The 17,636-nt window shown below is 43.7% G+C and overlaps 1 protein-coding gene across 6 annotated transcripts in view; it reads right to left on the bottom strand.

The window, feature by feature from the left end:
- LOC119978108 (suppressor of tumorigenicity 7 protein homolog) overlaps positions 1-17,636 on the bottom strand; it is a 150,675-nt gene that overhangs the window by 60,933 nt on the left and 72,106 nt on the right. For all 6 annotated transcript variants that reach the window (XR_005463389.1, XM_038819504.1, XM_038819502.1 and 3 more), the window contains one exon: positions 8,169-8,271. Coding sequence is in view for 5 of the 6 variants with exons in the window: in XM_038819504.1 (XP_038675432.1) it covers positions 8,169-8,271 (103 nt within the window). In the remaining variant the exon portion in view is untranslated. The remainder of the gene's footprint in view (positions 1-8,168; positions 8,272-17,636) is intronic.

Genomic DNA, 17,636 nt, shown 5'->3' with positions numbered 1-17,636 from the left:
TAACATGTAATCAGCAGGCCTACAAGTCTTTTATGTTCAGACATACCAAATGGTCTAAATATGCGAGCACACTGGGAAACACATGCTGTCTAAAATTACTTATCAAATGAACAAAAACCTTTGAGTTTGAAAAATCTAGTAGAAACCACAGCTTGCAATGATCAGGGAATGGGTTCAGCATTTCAGACACTGGGGATTACTGATTTGGTTGTAGCTTGAATGTAATTAATTTGTTTCTGTCAAATGCGTGTTTTAGTTTACTTGTGCTTCTCTCAATTAGCTTTTTAAACTTTCCCAAAATTCGAATGCAGATGAGCAAGAGCATCAGCGTGAGGCCATTCAGCTTCAACCCTTGCAGCTACTGCGAATAATCCTATCAGCCAACCTTCATCATCGTACTGTTCCAGGGGAACCATCGGTTGGGCAGAGGTTGACGGGGGTGGAGAAGGAGAGGTAGTGTGTGGGTGCATGGTGGTGGTGGTGGGGGAGAAGAGAGAGAGGGAGGGAGGGAGGGAAGGGGACGCCTGGAAGGGGCAACAAGAGTGAGATGGGAAATGAGGCAATGGAAGAGAGAAAAGGAGAGGGAAGAAGAGAAAGATGAGACGGGTGACAGAAAAGTGGAGAATAGAAGAAGGTCCCTATGCTGGCTTTTTGGTGGAGCTATCCAATCAATCGCACTCTTCCTGCTTTTTCCCTTCAAGCATTTATCCAAATCCCTTTTGAAAGCTCCTAGTCCCTCCACATAATTGAAGTCTGTAATCCTTGGTGCTACTCCAGTAAGTCTCTTCCACTCGGTGTCTAACATTATGACATCCTTGCAATACTCCAGCTGAGGCATAATCAGTGATTTATAAAAGGTTTCAGATGATTACCTTACTTTTATATTCTATGCCACTATTATTCAAGCCAAGGATCGAATGTGTATTTTTTTTATGGCCATCTCAACTTATACTGCCACCTTTGGAGATTTGAGCCTCTCTGTACAACAGCACTTTAGAAGTGAAGCATTTAGTTTAAATTTCCTCTCGTCATTCTTTCACTTATTTTCCTTTCATTTTTGACTTCCATATTTTCATTTTAATTCATTGGAAAATTTTCAAAATGAGATTTTAGAAAAACGCCTTACTTCACTTCTCTCAACTCAAGAGTACATAAGAAATCCCGAGAAAGAATAGGCTGGGGCTTGATTGAAAATTAAAATTTCACTCTTCTGCTTCTGTTTCAATTTTCCCCATCGATTCCACAAAACCCAGACCATTGACTTCTCTGGTTTAGTTCTTTAAAAAATCATCTCAGTTTAATCCTGGTCTCTGAAAAACTAAAATGAGATTGAAATTCCAGTTTGAATTTAGCAGATGACAATTTTGATTTAACATCTACTTTACTCTTCATCTGAGTCGTACCTCACAGATCGTCCTGCACAGAACGTATTGTTCCCATCTGAAGTGGAAGCCTCTGTTAAAATACACTCTGTTCTTTCCCTGAGGCGTCATGTTTTAAACTATGCAAAGGTGCAATTGAGAATACAGTAAAAGATGCCTGCACGAACCATTGTCAGGAATCATCCTTAAGGTGCCAGCTTGCCTTGTTTCACTGGATATACGTAGCACACTCGAACGTTATTGCCCAAATACATTTTCTGGGTGTGAATTAGCGTTGCAATTCAAAACAGCAGCAATGTTTCATTGCTAGCAACAGAGACTATTCAACAGATGGGGCACCAAATGGGTTAATGCTTCCTTGACCTACATTTTGTGGGTTTATGAAGAATTGTGTAACTTCATTTGTCTTCAGGGCGGCACGGTGGCGTAGTGGTTAGCACTGCTGCCTACGGCACTGACGACCCGCGTTCGCTCCCGGCCCTGGGTCACTGTCCGTGTGGCGTTTGCACATTCTCCCTGTGTCTGCGTGGGTTTCACCCCCACAACCCAAAGATGTAATGGGATTGGCCACGCTAAATTACCCATTAATTGGAAAAAAAATAATTGGGAACTCTAAATTTATTAATTTTTTTAAAAAGAAAAAAAAACTTGGTTGTCCATTTATTGCATATGAAAATCCAAACGGAATCAGAAAACAGAAAAAGATAAATCCAAAACGTCTGGAGAGTATAGACTGTGATCATAAATGTCAGTTTAATTGAAATATATTGGTGAGAGCTTTTACAATAATTTTGAAAATGTGGAATGAGATATTATGAACGTTGACAAAAACGTTATTATGGGTATTCGTGTTTAGATAAAATAAAATAATAAAATAAAGCCGACTGGAGCAGTCAAAAAATCAATTTCGGAGGAGATTTTACCTTGTAAAGAAAGGCACGCTTGCATTTCCGAAGTGTATTTAACAACTCAGGACATCTCAAAATGCTTTATAGCCAATTAAGAACTTTAAGTGTGCGCTCTGTTGTAATATGGGAAGCATGGCAGCCAGTTTGCACAAAGCAAGCTCCCATAATCAGCAATGATATTGATAAGATCATCTATTTCAGCGATGTTCAGAGAGGAAAAAATATTGGCCAGGACACCAGGAAGAATTCCCTTTCCTTTGCCCTTCTTCAAAATAGCGATACAGGATCTTTTATGTTCACCCGAGAAGGCAGACGGAGCCTCGGTTTAACATCTCATCCAACAGAGGGCACTCCGGCAGTCCAGCATCACCTCAGCATTGTACTGGAATGTCAGCCTAGATTATGAGCTCAAGTAGGCAAGTCAGTGCACACAGTAGCTCCCACAGAATGTTATCGCGATTGTCTACAATGTTGCACATCACAAAAAACAGTATGGGGGGGGGGGGGGTTTACTATGCAGGGCAAGTTCCAGGTTACCACTACTTTTTGTGTGAAGACATTTACAGAAGCAGTTTTCTTTACATGTATGTGTAGTGGGATGTTTTTATATAACCAGTCTTCCTGCTAAAATATCTCAATAAAATCAACTCAATGAGGTGCATGCTATACTACACAAACCAGCATACGCCACATGAAAAGGACAGCTGAATTCAAGCATCCATCTAAAATGGGACTGGAACTTAGGTCTGTCCAAGGGAAAATGTAAAATGATCCCTTTCTCCCAGTGGGGCTCCAGCTCTGTAATCTACCTGTTTACCGAAACATACAGAGAGAACAATGGGCACATGCAAATGATTAAAGAAGGCAGTAGTCTCATCAGGTTGCACAGTTTAACACATCAACTAAATTCCGAGATCGTATTACAACTGGATAATCACTTCTGGGTATACGGCCCATTCTTGGCCTCAAATTGGTTAAGTCAAATAATTTAATATCTGACATTTTTAGCACTAATTCCCATTCTTGCCATGCTGTTTGCATTGTTTCATTCAAATTATTTGATAATTCCATTTTTCTTTCACAAGCCAATTTATCAGCCGAGGAGCTTGCACACTGAATTTTGAGTAGTTTTGTTTGACTTTGGTCTAGTTTATCTGGTGATAGATGGTAGTGGAAGGCAAAGCATCTCACCTACTGATGTGCAAGGATATCCACACTTAAGGATTAGTAACTATCCTGCAACCGTTCGAGTAATTTTCTCCACTATTAAGCCACTGCAGCCACTAATTTTCATGGAGATGTACACAGGTGCACAGTTGTAGTCGCCATATCCCTCAAGTCCTACTTCACATTATCTCCCCGCTCTGGACCGTCAACCTTTCTAATTCTCTTGCTCTTCCTTTAAAACAAGTCTCCTCTTTTTGATCACAATTTTTATCCTCTTTCCCAATGCCATTATAGTTCATCATCCAATCCTCCTGTTTATCTCTTACTGAGCACCAATAAACAAACACTTGCTACTGTAGCTTCTTTCATGTTACCATATAAATCAAGAAACTAAATAAAATACTTATTGTTCATTTGACCTGATCGTTCTAGGTTTGATATAAACTCACACCATTCATCCATTGTTTTCCCAGACCCTATAGTGCACATATCATTCTCTTATTGCTTTAATGGGTATTGTGCTGCTGACAGGTTGGTAGCTCCAGTATACACAACACATTTTATGTAAATCAAAAGGACACAAGTAAAAAGTGTGCATCGCGAATTTGTCCTAAGTCTATATCCTGACAAGCTAAACAAGGCATATTTGTAAACCGTCCTAGAATTAATATTCACAATTTCCCACAACACACCACTGTCAAACTAATGTAGGTCACCATTAATTATTTTTTATTAATGATTACCAAACATTGCATCAACTAAAATCACTGCCATACTCTAAAAAAGGGCTTGTATTAATATGGTATCTTTTAAATCCTCTGGATGTACAGGCCGGAAGTAAGGGCTGCATGGTGGCACAGAAAAACGTTCGCAGAATGCACATGCACAATGTGGCTGATTTTAAAAAAAACATATTCGCGGCCACTTGCAGTCAGCATCATGAAAAGCCGACTGCTGCACGGGGATTTCGGGAGCGCCGCGACAACGGCTCCGCAACCCTCCCAACACCCGCGACCCACTTGAAGGTCATGCCCCCGACTTTGAAGAACACTGGTGTACAGGATGGACATGGCGGATGTACATGCACAGGATGCACATGGCGGGTGTACGGGTGGCACAGTGGCTAGCACTTCTGCCTCACAGCGCCAGGAACCCAAGTTCAATTCCAGCCTTGGAGGATTGTCTGAGTGCAGTTTACACTTTCTCCCAGTGTCTACGTGGGTTTCCTCTGGGTGCTCAGGTTTCCTCCCACAGTCCAAAGATGTGCAGGTTATGTGCATTGGCCATACTAAATTGCCCCCTAGTGTCCAAAGATGTGTGGGTTCGGTGATGTTACGGGGATAGAGTGGTGGAAGTGGACCTAGGTAGGGTACTCTTTCTAGGGTCAGTGTAGACTCGATGGGCCAAATGGCTTCCTTCTGCACTGTAGAAGTTCTATGATTCTATGGCAGCCAAGTTGCACACAGTAAGGTTCCATATACACGCGACAACACTGGCATCTATCCGGCAATATGGAAAATTGCCTTGTGCCCTGTTCACAAAAAGCAGAACAAACCCAACCCAGCCAATTACCACCCTATCAGTCTACTCTCAATCATCAGTTAAATGATGGAAGGGGTCATCAACAGGGCTATCAAGCGGCACTTACTTCATAATAACCTGCTCACTGTCGCTGTTTTGAGTTCTGCCAGGGTCACTCAGCTACTGACCTCAATACATCCTTGATTCAGACATGGACAAAAGAGCTGAATGCCAATGGTGAGGAGCGAGTGACTGCCCTTGACATCAAGACAGCATTGACAGAGTATGGCATCAAGCCATAAACTGGAGTCAACGGGAATCAGGGGGACTACTGGTTGGAGTCATACCAGGCACAAAGGAAGATGGCTGTGGTATTTAGAGGTTAATCATCCAGCTCCAGGATATCACTGTAGGAGTGCCTCAGGGTAGTGTCCTCATCCCAACTATCTTCAGCTACTTTATCAATGACCTCCCTTCCATCAGAAGGTCAGACGTGGGGTTGTTTGCGGATGACTACACAATGTTCAGTACCATTTCTGGCTCCTCAGATACTGAAGCAGTCCATGTCCAAATGCAGCAAGACCTTAGGTGGCACAGTGACCCAGGGTCACTGTCCGTGTGGAGTTTGCACATTCTCTGTGTTGGCCTGGGTTTCACCCCCACAATCCAAAGATGTGAAGGCTAGGTGAATTGGCCATACCAAATTGCCCCTCAATTACAAAAAAAAATAATTGGGTACTTAATTGTTTTTTAAATGCAGCAAGACCTGGATAATGGACTTGGGCTGACAAGTGGCGAATAACATTTGCATCACACAAGGACCATCTCCAACAAGAGAGGATCTAACCATCGCCCCTTGACATTAGAACATAGAACATAGAACAGTACAGCACAGAACAGGCCCTTCGGCCCTCGATGTTGTGCCGAACAATGATCACCCTACTTAAACCCACGTAACCCGTCTACCCATAACCCAACAATCCCTCCATTAACCTTACACTACGGGCAATTTAGCATGGCCAATCCACCTAACCCGCACATCTTTGGACTGTGGGAGGAAACCGGAGCACCCGGAGGAAACCCTTCAATGTCATTAACTTTGTTGAATTCCCACTATTAACATCCTGGGGGTTGCCATTGACCAGAAACCGAACTGGACTAGCCATATAAATACCGTGGTTACCACAGCAAGTCAAAGGCTATGAGTTCTGCAATGAGTAACGCACCTCCCGACTCCCCAAAGCCTGTCCACCATCTACAAGGCACAAGTCAGGAGTCCAATAGAATATTCTCCAATTGCCTGGATGAGTGCAGCTCTAACAATATTCAAGATGCTCAACACCATCGAGGACAAAGCAGCCAGCTTGATTGGTACCCCTTCCGCAAATATTCACTTCCTCCACAACCAACACAGTCGCAACAGTGTGTACCATCTACAAGGTGTAGTGCAGGAACTCACCAAGGCTCCTTAGGCAGCACCTTCCAAACCGACGTCGACCACCATCTAGAAGGACAAGCGCAGCAGATGCATGGGAACACCATCATCACAATTTGGAAATATATCACCGTTCCTTCAGTGTTGCTGGATCAAAATCCTGAAATTCCCTCCCTAATAGCAGTGGATGTACCTGCACCACATGGACTGCAGCAGTTCAAGAAGGCAGCTCGCCACCAGCTTGTCAAGGACAATTAGGGATGGGCAACAAATGCTGGTTTAGCCAGTGAAGTAATTTAAAACATGTATTATATACTATATATATATATATATATATATATATATATATGCAGGAATGTTTTAACCAACCGAAGCAGGCAGATGGAACCTTGGTTTACGTGCATAGGTAGAAAAGGCACCTCTGACAGTCCAGCACTCCCACTGAAGTCTAAACCAGTGTTTTTCAAACTTTCTTTCGAGCGACCCACGTTACCAGAATAGACGACTATCTCGACCCATGCCACATTCACAAAAGATTCTCCATAATTACTGTTAAAAACATCACACTCATTGTTGTCACTTCTGTATGATTGAATGTAAAAATTGTAAACTGAGCTGTTGTTTCACCTTAAACAAAAGCTCCACCCTGACACCTTGCTGAAGGTGTAACTCAGGATTATTTGTTATCCTCACACCAATTGTTAGTATTTGGAAAATTGTGTGCTAGCACTGGAAAGATTAACAGGCTCAATATTGCACCGTTTTAACAACGTCACGTCCATGCGTTCAAAACCTATCACGACCTTGGATAGGAATTTAAACTCAAAACTTCAACTTCAGTAACAGGAGCACTAACTGTTGAACTGTAATCACGGTCAGACAGAATGCCACTGGATGTCTGTCAGTACCGTTTCCAGGTAATTAGGTAGCAGACTGAAAACATGCTTTAAAAACAATAATGCTGGGCATAGCTCAGGTGACCAATATGCAAAACGTGCAGACACATTCCATTCCATGAACCTGTAACATTTTACCGGCTCCTGTATACATGAGTGTAGTTTAGTCGCCAGCTAATGCCATCTTTGGCGAACAATTCAAGCCTGATAAAGGTAGATGCAAAAGTCCTTGCGGTAGAGGAACCAATTCAGCTGATGGGGAGGAGATGAAAAACAGAAGCGTCCTTGAAGGACAAGAGCCCTGGTGTGGAGAGACAATTCGGAAGTGGAAGGAGTGGACTTAGGGCTGGAGGAGGCTATATGTCGAAGTTAACTGAGAGAATGATAAAAGACGCACAGGGTTTGTTAGTGGCACCCTGAACTCAAGAACTATTACCACACTGAACTCAAGAAATAATACAGAGCCTGACGCTGAACATAGTAGCAGGATATGCCATCCAAAGAAAATTTCACAGGTCTCTGAGCGCAAACTGCCCAACTAACTCTGGCCCAGAGAGGCAAGGAAGTCCTCGGTACCGGCTTCTACATCAGCCGCGCGAGGTCACACACTCTACTGCAGTGAGAATTTACACAGACAGAAATGGTAAACATGGTCAGGCGATCTTTGGAGATCATTTTGGTGACCTTTTGGCGACCCATTCTACACAATCCCGAGACCCATCTACGGGTCGCGACCCTCACTTTGAAAATCGGTGTCTAAACCATGCGTTCAAACCTCCGGAATGGAGCTTGAACCCACAAGCGAGAGTGCGACCAATTAAATCATTTGAATTTGAACACTGGTTGCAGCGACACTTACCTTTGGCACATGTGGATTAAACTCTACCGCCCTGTGTATTGCTTCCACAGCATTCATTTCTGCTGTGCTGAGTCCTCGTCGGGACGCTGCCTCTGGAGAGAACCTACAAGCAAAAGCAAAGAAGAACTTTAACGATAAACCCACTTACTCCAGATGCCAACTGTGAAGAAAGAATACTTCACTCCAGGAGTGATCGCACAAAGAAATAGGGATATGGTGTATTAAAACAAACGTTATTGCTAACACACTATTAAAATCTTCAACATCACACCAGAAAATAACTTATAATATTACTCAATAAAGTGAAAACAGTACCCTTAATTGCTATCTTTATTCCCACTTAAACAACAAGAAAAAAACCATCAACCATCTCAGCTCTCAAACCACTCTCAGGACTAACGGCATTGAGGAATACTGGCTTTACAGAGATGTTCTTTAATAGAGATGTCTTAATACTAATTTAAAGACAAGATCTGACTTCTGTCAGACCCATGCAGAAACTCTGGGTGTATGTCTTCAGAAACTGTTTCTCAGCTTGTTTCAGCTCCCCCTTGCTCTTCAAGTCTACACTGCTATAAAGACTGGTAATCACTTTTAACTGAACTGCAGAGAGTAAGCCGCCTGACTTGTCACAGCATCACCCAGAACTGCACTGACATGTTTTTCCAACAAAATGCCTGATGCCGTAGCTCCACGCAGCAATGACATTTTCTTACCAAGCTTTAATTTAAAGAACTCCAAAAGGAATTCCCTTCATCAAAACAAAATTTCATTATCCTGAGCTTTTTATGATGTTTTAGTTGCACCCCGGGCTCCCAACTAGAAATGTATTTAAAAGATATGACTGCAGCAGTCAAAACACACACTAACCCAGGCTTTTAAATCTTATTGCACCAAATATCTATAACACAATATATCTGATATTCTTACATTCGTCACACTAGAACCAGAGGCCAAAAATGTAAGTTGGACATTAATAAACGCAATAAGAAATTTTGGAGAAACTTCTTTACCCAGGACAATAAGAAGGCAAACATGCTGCCTCATGGACATTAAGAGGAATAGCATAGATGCGAAGGCTAGGCCTCAAGTCATTGAGATAGAATCTAAAACACATCTCTCATTACAATAGCAGAAGGAATTTTGAACTGAAACCAGTTGATGTCTTTGAAAAATGAGGAAGCATCAAGTAACACTAGAGTGGTGACTAACATACAGCTGTTTTCGTGGACGTGGAATCGCACCTTCTCATCCTGCTTTTATTGGATTATCTTTAAACCCTTAAAGAAACTTTGCGATGGATAATTGTTCAAATTGAAATGTTTCAGATGCCATTTTATTTCAATGTTTATTCTGAGGATATTGGTGATACTGACAGGGGAGTAATCATCGGCCATCACTCGAGACAGATTTTGCCAAAAGTGCCAGTTGTGAGGTGGCTATCAGGTGTTGGAGTGATTGGTGGTTTTCAGCATAGGTGCCAGTTGTCAAGCATTGTAGCTACTGATCGTTATGGTGGTGTGCACTGGCACTCAGCTATGGTTTCATTCCCCTCAGGTCCCTGTTCACCTATTACCCTCTTGGGGGCACTCAACCTTTCCAGTTCCCTCTCTTCCCTCAAAACAATTCACCTCTTTTTGATCGTTATTTCAGTCTACCTTCCCAATGCTATTACAGCTCACCATTCAATCTCCCTTTGTTCATCTCTTTGATATGTTTTATTATGCAATAGAAATGTAAGTAACTTTGGACAGTATAACATCACCCAATAGTTAACGGAGGGAATCTAATTAACGGCTCAGATGGGTTTATATGCACAGATTAATGAAAAATGAACACATGAAACAGATATACAAGTAACCTTCCTTGTTAAATGATCCCGCATGGCAACTGCCTTCATGCGAAATGTGAACATGGGGATTCTGGACGTCATGTAAAGGTTAACAATTGCCTGACAGCATGGTATGGAGCAATAATTCAACTGAGGGCATCACAAACAGCAGAGCTGGCACCCAGACGCAAATTTGAACAGTCTCCAAAGTTTGAGAATCAATAACTTTCTGTTACAAAGCATGACATTGTCTTGTAGGACAGCCAAAAGATGACAATTCTCGAATTCAGCTCTTCTTCCCTATTCATTAATTGTCGTTCCCCATTACGTTGCATTGCTCATTTAGTGTTAGAACTAGGTTGTCAAACCGGCGTCCTGTGGGTCAGGATTTGGCTGTCAAAGGCATTCTACATGCCCCCCCGGAGCCAGTTTTCAGGATGGAAGATTTTGTAAGGAGTTGCTTGCTTTTCCTCTCCCGTGTTTGCTACTGATTGCGGGGGGGTGTCACAACATGCGTTTATGTGTGAAGTGAGAAAGTCCATGTACAAGTGAGAGATAGTGTGTGTGGGGTGGTGATGGGAGGGCTGAATGTGAGAGACTGCGTGTGTATGTGGGGGGGGGGGGGTACGGGAGGAGTGTGAGAACGCGTGTGTGTGGGGGGGGATGGGAGGGACTGAGTGTGTATGTGAGAGGCAGAGTGTGTATGTGCGGCAGAGGGGAGGAGTGTGAGGACGTGTGTGTGAGGTGGTGATGGGAGGGGACTGAGTGTGATATGTGAGAGGCAGAGTGTGTATGTGGGGAGGGGGTGGGAGGTGTGTGACAACGTGTGTGTGGGGGAGATGGGAGGGAGAAAGAGTGAATGAGAGAGGGTGAATGCGTGTATGTGGCGAGGGATGTGTGTGTGTGTGCGTGCCTGTGTGTGGGGTGGGGAGGAGTGAGAGAGCGAGCGGGTGCCTGACTTACTCGCACACACACACACACGAGTAACGCCCACGTCGACTCACAGTGGCAGAGTGCGAGTGAGCACCATGGGACTGGGAGTGTGCGTAGCAGACAGACTCTGATCATTTTTATTAATTACTTGTTTTGACATAATAATTTATTGGTTTGACATAGCTTTTACTTAGCGCAGCAATTGTTTATTTTCTTAAAAACTCAACTTTTAAAAAAAGTTGTTTAATGTTGTGCCGAAATTCATCTTTCCGAAATTTGCTCATCGGCCCCTCGAGTGAGAAAAAAAAGGAAATTTGCATCCACTGCCCACTCCCTCCCCCCAACAAAGCAGAAAGATTGGGGAAGCCTGCATTAGAAAGTGACCTGTACAATATACACAGCTGAGGGAGCAATGTAGATCGGAATGGTCACTATATTAAGGGTGCTACATCAATGCAAGTTATTGCTGTCACAACTTGGCAGCATGCAGCATTGTAAACAGTGCTACAACAATACAGGAAAATATAGGTGGCTTACAAGACTCTGAACTATCCAGGGCATTCAGATGAGGTCAGAAACTACGAAAGTGAGCTCCAGTTATTTATAACTAGCATCTGAAGGCCAGGAATGTGTAACGGCCTTGAACTGGTTCCAAGCCATTTACACTGCGTCGACAACACAGGCATTCTAAAACTTAGGAATGATTTCTCTACTTTATATTCCTGTGCTAATTATTCCAGGACCTCTGTCAGATGATACAGTAAACAGTAATTAGTATGAAATCAGTGGCAGATTTTGCAATGCATGACAGCTGCTTCAAACCCCTTCTACCATTCAGTTAGATCATGGCTCCATTTACCTCCTTTGCACCATGTCTCTTGATACTGTAACCTACCAGAAATGTATCCCTCGCAGTTTTGAAAACTCCAAACTACGCACACACAGATCACCATGCAGGACCACCCCCCGCCCCAAATATCAGTCAACACCAACAGGTTTTTCTGGAGGGAGGCGGGATATTAAGTCAACTCAAAGACTAGTAGTGTGCTCCTGTCCCTAACACTTCGTAAGTCTCCATCTTTATCAGTGAATCTCCAATGTTGCTTCTTCTGTTAAGTTTGAGGCTGTGTTGCTTTGGACTGGCAAGTAAAATTACCGTGTAAAACACAATATTCCATTCTACTGTTAAACCATAGGCGTATGTCCCTTTTAGTCTGACTAGCCTTACTGATGACAAATACCACCTGGTTCAATTCAGGGGCTGGTTTAACTCAGTGGGCTAGACAGCTGCTTTGTGATGCAGAACAAGGGCAGCAGCGCGGGTTCAATTCCCGTACCAGCTGAGAATTCTGAATTCTCCCTCTGTGTACCCGAACAGGCGCCGGAATGTGGCGACTAGGGGCTTTTCATTGCAGTGTAACATGTAACAAGTGTAACAATGTAACTTCATTGCAGTGCTAATATAAGCCTACGTGTGACAATAAAAAAATTATTATTATTATTATTATTAATAAGGACTGCAGATATCATGAGCCAGACTTTCAAAGTGGGCACAGAAACCCAATAGCCAGATGGAATTACGTGCCCCGAGCTTGTGCCTCAACAGTCAAATGTCATAACTGGCCATGCAGCGAACCCGACTCCCAATTAGAGGTGTCCAGCGCCCCCAGTGGATGGGAGTTACCTGCCTGGCATCAACAGCAAAGGCAGATGGCAGCCAGGTTGGAGACTGCAGCTATCTTGTTGACTGGAGCATTCAGCTCCTTACAGGGTCAGAAGTGTTGATGGGGTTAGAAGGGGCAATTAAGGTCCAGCCCTTGCCCTGATACAAGAACCCAAGAAAATGATCATCTGGCCTACATATAAACAGAAAATGCTGGAAAATCTCAGCAGGTCATACAGCATCTGTGGAGAGAACAGAGCTAACGTTTTGAGTCTGAATGATTCTTCATCAGAATTGTATGACCTGTAAAGCCTACTCTGCCATTCAATAAAATCATGGCTGATCTTAGTTTCAAGTCCACTTTCCTACTAACTCCCTATATTCCTAGATTCTCTGAGACACCAAAAATCTGGTTATCCCAGTTGAATAAACTGTGGAACATCCAACACTCTCCGGGTTTCAGAATTCCAAAGATTCTCAATGTTTTGAGTGAAGCGGTTTCTCCTCATCTCAGTCCTAAATAATCAGCCCCTTATCCTGAGACTGTGCCCCCTTTTTTAGATTCCCCGGCCATGGGAAGCAATCTCTGTGTCTAACCATTAAGCCCTTTCAGAGTTTTCTAGGTTTCAATGACGCCTCTCATTCTTCTAAATTCCAGAAAATACAAGCCCAATTTACTCAGCCTCTCATCGTTAAGACAATCTTCTCATCCCAGGAACCAACTAAGTGAACATTTGCTGTACAGCCTCCTATAAAAGTACATCCTTTCTTAAATGTGGAAACCAAAACTGCGCCCAGTATTCCAGATGTTATCTCACCAAAATCCTGTGCAATTGCAGCAAGATTAATTTATTCCTGTATTCCAATCCATTTGCAATAAAGGCCAATGTGCCATTTACCTTTCCTGATACATGCTTTTGAGTATCAACATTTACAAGTTTCACAGCTTTTTAAAAATATGCTGTTTTTCTATTCTTAAGATCAAGATGAATAACTTCACACTTCCCCATATTATACTCCATCAGCCATCTTGTTCCCCATTCACTTGTTGCCATTCACCTAACCTGTCTTTGTCTCTTTGCAGCCTTTCTATGTCCTCCCAACAGGTTACCTTTCTACCGAGCAGCTAAGGGTCAACCACACTGCTGTAATTTTGGAGTCGCATGTAGGCCAGGCCAGGTAAGGAATGCAGATTTCCTTCCCTAAAGGATGTTGGTGAACCAGATGGATTTTTAACGACAACCAATGATATTTGTCACATGTTTAGTGCCACCATTCCATATCATAAGTCAAAGACTAGCTTTAAATTACAGCCTCATGAACTGAATTAACTCCCACCAGCTGCCATGGTGGGATTTCAATCTATGTTCGAGTATTAATCTGGGCCTCTGGATTACTAAACAGTGAGCTGACTACTGCACCACCGTATGCCTGGAATTTCCGGGATCTAATCAAACATTGTTTCTGGGCAGGTATCTTAGCGCAGGTATCTCAGAGTTATTTCCCAATTCTTTCACTGTTAATGGGCTGAATTCTCCCATCCCACCTGTGGTGGGTTTGATGGAAGGTGGGAGGGGAAAATCCATCAGGAGCTGAAAAGTTAGAAAATTGGCGACTTAAAAACATGCAATTCTCCCAATGGTGGGTCAGTTCTCCCGCTGGCTGGTGGCGGGAACGGCATAAATGTTCATTGAAACAGCTGATTGTCAAAATCTCATCAGGCCTTCCAATCTTGTGTCACACCAGCTGGGAATCACGTCGGCGCCAAACCTATCTAAAAAAGCGTGACATGCACAAGGCGGACCATGGTTTGCTTGAGACTTTGGGATGAGAGCAATATAGTCTACCTGCTATAGCATTGTGCTGCTATTGTGCTGAACGCCACTCTGCTGTCCAGAGCTGGTCTTTATGGACAGCACTGCACGGCAGGACTCACGGTTCCTCCACCCCAACTGCCCATGGTCCCCCTGGATGGAGGGCTATGCAAAGTTTGGGGGTGGAAGGACAAGCGAGCACGATGGCAGGCAGTGATGCAAGGAGGTGGATGAGGATGACGAGCAATGGAAGGCAAAGTGAAGACTTTGGAAGGGAGAGAAGTTGGAGAGACCGCAGGAAATCTCACAAACAGTGGGGTCAAAAGGATACCACATCATTTACTGGAAGGGAATGCAGAAAGACTCCAGTTGGGCGAGAGGTCTACATGGGGCACAGGCGCCTTGCAAGTGATGAGCTTAGGGGGAGGGAGTTTGAATCGAGGTACAGATTTCTTTTCGAGGCTGATCTTTTGCCTCTAGGTTCATGACATCCTGTAACAACAGGGTTGCGACTTGTCATTCGGACAGGAATTCACCTGTGCGTAATTAATGAGCTTCCTAGCTCAGACTCTGGCACGCCAACCTGGCCAGAAGGAAAGGTACTGCCAGAGCCCCCGCCACCGCGCTTGGTCTCAAAAATGGAGAATACCGCCCAAAGGAGTGCCACCCTCGTTCACAAAGCTACGCAAGATCCACTTATATTAAATGATACATTGCTGATTATTTGATATAATAGTTCAGCTATACCCATTTGTTAAGGACGGCTGATCGTAAATGTCGAGTAGTTCTAAATTGCAGAATGATAACTTGAAACAACTGTCCTCAACTGCATTTTTTTTGCAATTTGATATAGCGTGAGGAACAGTTTGAATTCCAGAGAATAGTGTCCTAGACATTTTTTGATGATTTTAAATAAAATAAATGTTTATTAGGAAATAAAACAAACAACAATAAAGTAAACTAGAATTACACCCAACTATGATAATAGCTATACACATTGTCACTAATTTTAAGCAGTTCCAAACAAGCTCAACTTTACTTCCACAGCTAACTCCCCCCAAATGTTCCGCAAGACCGTATAGATTTTAATATCCAGAAAACATCCAGTGACAGTTACCACACTAGGCAGTTATCTCTCTTTCGGGTTGCTTCCAAGGTAAAACCAACAGTTTGCTTTCCAAGATTGGCTTTCTCCACAGACACCTCTTACTGGGAGTTAAACAGCTATTCCTGCTGTTGGCTGAGGTCTACAAACAGCTCTCCAATGTAGGTTTAACCATCTCCTTAAATAGTTTCCCCTTTGATCTTCCCTTATCGAACCTAACGTCTTTTAGAACTCGAGGCTTAATTACCTTCATTTCTTGCTGTTAGCGGAGTGTAAATGCAAAGTACACTCACCTTATGACCCTATTTCACAACTCTCTTTTCACATCATCTCTTCCTTTGAAACTTTAACAATGCATTCAGATTCAATTATGTTCTACCCCCCATTGTTACTAACCTGCTTTAGGTAAACATCTGTGTGCAGTATTGCAAAGTTCATTAGCATATCAAAAGCACAAGTTCCATTAACACAGCCATGTTGTCCCTGCCTTAATTAACTAGGTTTTCCCTGTTTTTAAAAACCATTTAACCAGCAGAAAATATTCCAATTTCTTAGGATTTCTTTGATATTTCCATCTCACCAATATTTTCCTAACACATTATTGTTGCTACTGTTATACTCCTAAACGTTTTCACCTTGGGTGCATCTGCAGAGCAGGTTACATTGTCATCATACCTAGTTAGTTTATAGATGCAAAAAACTAGATCAAATGTTAAGATAAATCACAAAACATGACTATTTAAGTGAACCATGCTGATCGGATTAAATATCGCTTTCATTTATTAACCAAGTATTAATCAGCAAACCATGCAAAAATCAACAAAACACAAGAGGCTCATTTCCTCAAATGGAATTGAAGAGCAATGAAGTTATGTTCAATTTGGATAGAACCTTGTTTACATCACACTTGTACAGTGCTTTGAACAAACCCCTCCCACAAATCTCTTTACAACAATACAAGATAGATGTACAGGCAACAGAGAAAGTACAAACAAGATTTACTAGAATGTATCAGAACTGAGAGGTTATGTCTTTCAGGAAAGACTGGACAATTTAGAACTCTTTTCTCCAGGAAAGAGAAGGATGATGGGGTGCCATGGCAAATGACTTATCAAGATTATGAAAGGGTTTGATAGGGTAGATGTAGAGCTGATGTTTCCAATTGCAGGTGAGACCAGTGTGGGGACAATAAATATTAAGATGATCACTAATAAATCAAAGGAATTGAGGAGAAACTTCATTATTCAGTGGTGAGAATGTGGAACGTGTTACCACAGAGAGTAGTTAAGGCGAATAATATAGAGGCTGGATTATGCACCGGAGGGAGAAAGAAATGGGGCGGGATTCTCCGACCCCCCCCGCTGGGTCGGCGTGAATCCTGCCCCCGCCAGCTGCCGAATTCTCCGGCACCGGGGATTTGGCAATGACGGGAATCACGCCGCGCCATTCGGCGGCCACTGGCAGCGTCCTTCCTCTCTTCCCCCCCCCCCCCCCCCCGGGTGATTCTCCGGCCCGCGATGGGCCGAGTGGCCACCTGTTTTTTTTTTCCCCGGTCCCGCCAACGTAAATTAGAGTAGGTCCTTACCGGCGGGACCTGGCGGTGCGGGCAGCCTCCAGGGTTCTCGGGGGGGCGCGGGGGGATCTGGCCCCAGGAGGTGCCCCCATGGTGGCCTGGCCCTCGATCAGGGCCCACCGATCCGCGGGCGTGCCTGTTCCATGGGGGCACTCTATTCTTCCGCACCGGCGGTTGTAGCGGTCCGCCATTGCCGGTGCGGAGACGAAGCCCTCTGCGCATGCGCGGGGATGACGCCAGCACACGCTGGTGCTCCCGTGCATGCGCCAACTCGCGCCGGCCAGCGGAGGCCCTTCGGCACCAGTTGGCGTGGCGCCAAGCCCCTTCCCCGCCGGCCGACACGGCACAAACCACACCGGGGCCGGCCTAGGTTAGGTGGACTGGCCATTCAAAATTGCCCTTAGTGTCCAAAAAAGTTAGGTTGGGTTACGGGGATAAAGGTAATAGGGTGGGGCTCAAGTAGGGTGCTCTTTCCAAGGGCCGGTGCAGACTTGATGGGCTGAATGGCCTCCTTCTGCACTGTACATTCTATGATTCTATGAAGTCTCT

Source organism: Scyliorhinus canicula, chromosome 15 (genome assembly GCF_902713615.1).
Source record: "Scyliorhinus canicula chromosome 15, sScyCan1.1, whole genome shotgun sequence".
NCBI classification, from domain to species: domain Eukaryota; kingdom Metazoa; phylum Chordata; class Chondrichthyes; order Carcharhiniformes; family Scyliorhinidae; genus Scyliorhinus; species Scyliorhinus canicula.
The sequence above is the reverse complement of the archived record's forward strand: the minus strand, read 5'-3'. Positions and strand labels throughout refer to the sequence as shown.